This window comes from Fragaria vesca, unplaced genomic scaffold (assembly GCF_000184155.1).
Source record: "Fragaria vesca subsp. vesca unplaced genomic scaffold, FraVesHawaii_1.0 scf0513155, whole genome shotgun sequence".
Lineage (NCBI taxonomy): Eukaryota > Viridiplantae > Streptophyta > Magnoliopsida > Rosales > Rosaceae > Fragaria > Fragaria vesca.
In genome coordinates this window covers 1,087,024-1,092,138 of record NW_004443447.1, presented here as the reverse complement: position 1 = coordinate 1,092,138, position 5,115 = coordinate 1,087,024, and the positions used below count along the sequence as shown (strand labels likewise).

General features: G+C 40.3%; 1 protein-coding gene across 1 annotated transcript; it reads left to right on the top strand.

Annotated features, from left to right (window-relative positions):
- Positions 1–1,268: 1,268 nt before the first annotated feature.
- On the top strand, positions 1,269–2,437 carry LOC101299926. Its single transcript, XM_004309925.1, has 3 exons — positions 1,269–1,278; positions 1,446–1,768; positions 1,835–2,437. The coding sequence occupies exons 1-3, from the start codon at positions 1,269–1,271 to the stop codon at positions 2,435–2,437; spliced, it is 936 nt and encodes a 311-aa protein (XP_004309973.1).
- The last annotated feature ends 2,678 nt before the right edge of the window (positions 2,438–5,115 follow it).

The window sequence follows — 5,115 nt, the reverse complement described above, 5'->3', positions numbered from 1 at the left end:
GTGATTTGTGATGCTGAAATATTGGTTGTTGATTATTTTTATTCTAGTGAGAATATCTATGTCTTTGTTATATAAATATATTTAGGTGGAAAGATATAATTTATGAAGTGCTCTTGTGCTGTTGTTGATGATATTTTTATATTGTGAATTGTTGTTTAAATAGTCAAACCGGGTTCCAAGCCTTTAATCGGGTGATTGGTTACGGTTATGATATTATTATTTTATGATTTGATAAGTGTTATGACGTGAGAGTAATAGAATGTGTGCCTTAGTGGTGATGGTGTGCATTAGATTAGGAGCCTTTGTAGTGGACCGGAAACCAAGCCTTGGCCGGGTGATTGGTTACGGTCAGTATAAAGCTCTAGTCTGTCAATCGGTACTTCATGGGGGATGACTAAGTGTTGACGAACCCATGAGTACGCATTTGTTGGTTACTTATGGGGGATGACTAAGTGTTGGCGAACTCATAAGTAAGAGTAGAGAAATAATTGTTTGAGGTTCTTATTTGTTGTCTTTTAAAATTCCTCGTTTTAAGTATTTCCTGAACTATGCCTTTTTGTAGGATTTCATTTTGATTTGTTTGATTGTGAATTGTTGCGTTTCCTTTTAATTATTTGTTTCATTTATGATTTTCAATGATTTTGAATTATTGTGTTCTTCTTAATTGTTCTTTTGTTTTCTCTTGTTTTTAGGTGATTCCTGAACTAAGTTATTAATGCAGGAATTACCAATTTTATTTATATGTGATGTTAGAATTGTTGAGTTAATATTTGGGAGTTACTCATACGAGTTTTTTAGCTTACCGGGTTTGTTGTTTACAACCCGGTGCACCAATTCATGGTGTAGGTGTTAGACCTGCAGGTGATGATCAGCAGGGTTGAGGCAGTGGCCTAGGAGTTGGGTTTTTGACGAGATACATTTATTTGTATTTTTATGGTAGTTGTTTTAAGCTCTTGTGAGCTAAGTTGTTTATTACTAGACTTTTGGAAGTTGATGTAATTAAGGAGAATAAATGTTTAACTCAGTTGTTGAGTTTGTTGACATTTACATTTCCAGGATCTGTTTTTAGTTTGATAGTTGTTGAGCAGGTTTTGGGATAATTAGAATTTGAGTTTTATCATGCCCAAATTTTTGAAATTTTATCCTTCGAAAATTGGAGCGTGACAGTGTGGTATCAGAGCCTAGGTTTACATATTTGGTGATAATCATTACTTCGGAGTGATGGCCCGACTGCAGCAGATCACCATCATAAGCTCTTCGGTATTGATATGTCATTGGGTATGTGAAGGGTTAGGTGTTGCCTCTAGGTCAATAGGATGTCAGAGTAGAGAGTACTTTGTTAGTGGGATTTTGAATCTTTGTGTCCACCCTGAGCTAGTGCCTTGGTTAATAAATGTTGCATTTGACTTATACTTTGGTTTAAGTTTTATGCATGAGTTAACCAGGGGCCAGTAGGGCCCGAGGGGCCGGTAGGGCTAGAGAGGCAGGTGGGGCCAGAGGCAGAGGTAGGGCTCCACCTGTGGATGATTTCCTTGAGGAGGAGGTGGTGTTGGAGGAGTCGGTGCCAGCTGCAGTAGATGATGGTCTACGATTGGCCAGGCTGGCTCAGGGTATCATTAGGTTAGGAGCGCCTTCCTTTCTTGGAGGTACGGACTTCCTTGTAGCAGATCACTGGATAGAGGGCATGGAGACATACTTTACCCTTATCACGTGTACGGAGATTGAGAAGATGCGTATTGCTACGTTTCTTCTCAAGGATGAGGCAAGGGTATGGTGGAGCGGGGTAGAGAGAGCTAGAGATGTGACCTCTTTGTCTTGGGAGGGGTTCGTATAGCTCTTTCGGGAGAAGTATTTTCCTGATACTGTGAGGGAGCAGTTGGAGCTTGAGTTCATAACTCTAGTGCAGGGCTTGATGAGTGTCAGGGACTATGAGGCACGTTTTTCTCAGCTGTATCGATTCGCGAGAGAGATGGATGCAGTGGCCTTGTCACGGAAGTTTATTCGGGGTTTGAGGCATAAGCTCCGGAATGTTGTGAGTTCACATCGTTTTGCTACTCTAGCAGAAGTGGTAGAGAGTGCCCTTGCAGTTGAGCAAGAGGAGGCCATGCATGAGGCTGAGGGACTAAGAGATGTGCATGGGAAGGGGAAGGCCGTTGCAGGAGGCAGTGGCGTTGAGGGTCATCATGGTGCGTCTGGGAAGAGGCAGCGGACCGATCAGCAGGCTCTAGCTACGGTGCCAGCTGCACCTATCCGACAGGTAGAGCCCTTGAGATGCTACCGTTGCGATGGGTTAGGACATATTGCTAGGGAGTGTCACAAGCGGAAGACTCAGGCTTGCTATAGTTGTGGGCAGGTGGGGCACTTGGCTAGGGAGTGTACTCGACCTCAAGAGGACAGACAGGGGTTCCAGCAGAGGCAGTTGCCTCCGACCCAGTAGTATTCAGGTGAGCTATTTGTTTAACTATTGTTAGGTTGCGGTGGGTGAAGTCTTGTTGTTTATGCCTTGTGAATGTAGTTAAAATTTGTGTGGTAGACCTTCTGTGTGAATGAGTTTTTGTGTGGATCTGATGCCTTCATGATTTATTGACTTGTAGCAGTGTTAATTTATATTGTGTGGCAAAGTTCTTATGAAAGCTTGTAGTGTCATAGTGAGTTGACGATGATGTGATGCAGATATTGTTTTGTTTTGAGTTCACATTCTTGTGTAATTTGTGTGTTGTGTTATGGCTTGCGACTTAACTTAGGAGTGTTGAAAAAGAATTTTTGGTTTGTTTGTATGAGAGATTAAATTCATGAATTTATTTTGAATTATTACTTTTGTTGAGGTGGTGGATGTTTATTTGGGGGAGCGGGTGGCTTCAGGAGATGTGGATTAATTTGTTTTCTAAGTATCTGCATTTTGGTGAATTTTCTTTCAGGTAGGGTTACCCATTTTCAAAGGTGGTTATGCCAAAATTTTGGTAGAATTTCCCTTGAGGAGGGTCCCGCAAGGTTTATGCAGGATTTCAAGGGGAAATCCGGGGTGAGTCCTGACAATTAGCAGTGTGGTGATAGTGACTTTATGTAGGGGAGTGTGTCTCTGGTTGATTAGTTTCCACTAGGTGAAGTGTGGATTAGTGTGTTTAAATTTCGAGGAAGAAATTTCTTTAAGGAGGGTAGAGTGTAATACCCCGGAATTTTAATATTAGTTTCTAATTTTATTTTGGAAATTATTTAAGTAAGAATTGTATGGATTTGTGGTTTAGTGAGTGGACTGGAAGTAGTAGAGTTTTTTTTGTTCCGTGAAAATGCTCTATTTTGAAGGGTTAAGAGTTGACTTTTTAATTGGTTGGGTTTCTCGGGAAACTTCATTCACGAAAGTTGTAGAGCACAACGATACGAGTTCGTAGACACGTGGCACGCGTAAAACGGACTTCGTATGTGGAAGTTATGGTCAGCGGAAGATGTGGCTTTTCGGGAATATTTAGGTTAAATAGGAAATTTTCAGTTTGGGCCCTCAGTTTTTCAGAAACCAGATTTTCCTCCCTCTCCTTCTCTCTGTCCGACCCCGAGAGTGATAGACGCATTTTATGCTACTTCCTTAGTGTATTTTCGACCCTATTTAGCCTCGTTATTTCCTTAATAACTCCATTTCTAACATGTTTTGTATTTTAGAGTCAATAAAGGCAGATTAACACAAAAGAAAGCTAAAACGAGAAAATTGAGCGGATTCCTAATCAAAGAAGGATTCCTGGTGCAACTAGGAAACTCAAGGAGGCGCAAAAGTCGAGGATAAGTCGTTTAGGAATCTTTCCTGTTTTGAAAAGAGAAAACTTACCTTTTCCATTTTGGGAAACATACTATCTTTGAATCTTTCCTATTCTGACTTTCCTAATTTATTTTGGAAACTTTCTTTCCTCTTGAGACAAGGATTCCTCATGAAGCAAGGATGCCAAATCCAACATGGATTAGGCCCAAGATGGTCGCCATAAATCAAGGAGAGAGACGGCAAAACCCTAGGGTTTCCTGCCGAGTCTTTCTAGGATTTTAAGACAAGATTTCTTTGTCTAAATTAAGGGATTTATTATGCAATTCAAATCTTAAAATCTGGAAATTAATTCCTTAAATTCTTTTGTCTAAAAATCTGATTTCACAAGACTAATTCCTTCCCTTTTTAGGAACAATAAATGGCGCAGCAAATTAAAGAGGAAGAGCTGATTTTCGGCAATACAAGGAAGGACACTAAATGGCTGATTTGTTGTGGAGATCAAGCAACGCACCAAGTCCATAATTCAGCCAAATTCATCACCTTTGTACGCAAGAAATTCTAGAGAGTTCCCAACAGATTTTAATTAATTTGTCGGGCAATTCTCTTGGACTGTTGGATCAAGGTAAAATCAAGGGTGGAGAATAAACCCTAGGTGCGACATGGACACTATAACTAGAAGACATATGCTGAGTTTTGAAGATCATCTCTTCACGCACAAATCACACAAAAAAAATAGCATCTTTCTTCCTGTAGCCGTGTGCATGTAGAGGCCGAGAAGCCAACGTTGGAGAGCAGCCTTCGGACTTCTCCAAGCTGCAGCCGAGATCTTGAAGCTGAGGAGCACTTGCGTCATCATCAACTGGCCCTTGAAGATCATCAAAAAAGTGTAACAACATGCCTGTTCTCTTTTCTTGCGTTAACTTTAAATTCGGATTCAAAGTTGCATGGTTGTATGGTTTGAACTTGTTATTCTTTTAAATAAATAAGTATGATGTTGATATGTTGGATGATTGTGAATGGTTTTATTTGTTTGTCATGCGAATTGTTAAGCATATAGTTACATGTTATATACTAAACCGATTCTGCAGGATTGGTGATTGCTAAGATTTGTACTAAGCTTCTTCAAGTAAGTATAGATCTAAAAGTAGTGAAGGCTATGCCTAATGGCCGAGACTATATGTTATGCATCTGGGAGTTAAGCTTCTTCAAGTAAACTCGTGGTGCATTTGAACTCATAATTCTTTAGTTCTTAATGACTTGTATATTGTGTGGACGGGTGCCTTCGCATCGATCGCAGCCTTTATATGAGATTGTCTACGTGTTAGGACTTCTCCAATGTAGACGATTATTAAGTAGAATTCGATGGA

Coding starts and splice junctions, on each gene's coding strand:
- LOC101299926 (XM_004309925.1), top strand. Junction 1,769..1,834: donor TTCTCAAGGATGAGGCAAGG/GTATGGTGGAGC, acceptor GGGTTCGTATAG/CTCTTTCGGGAGAAGTATTT.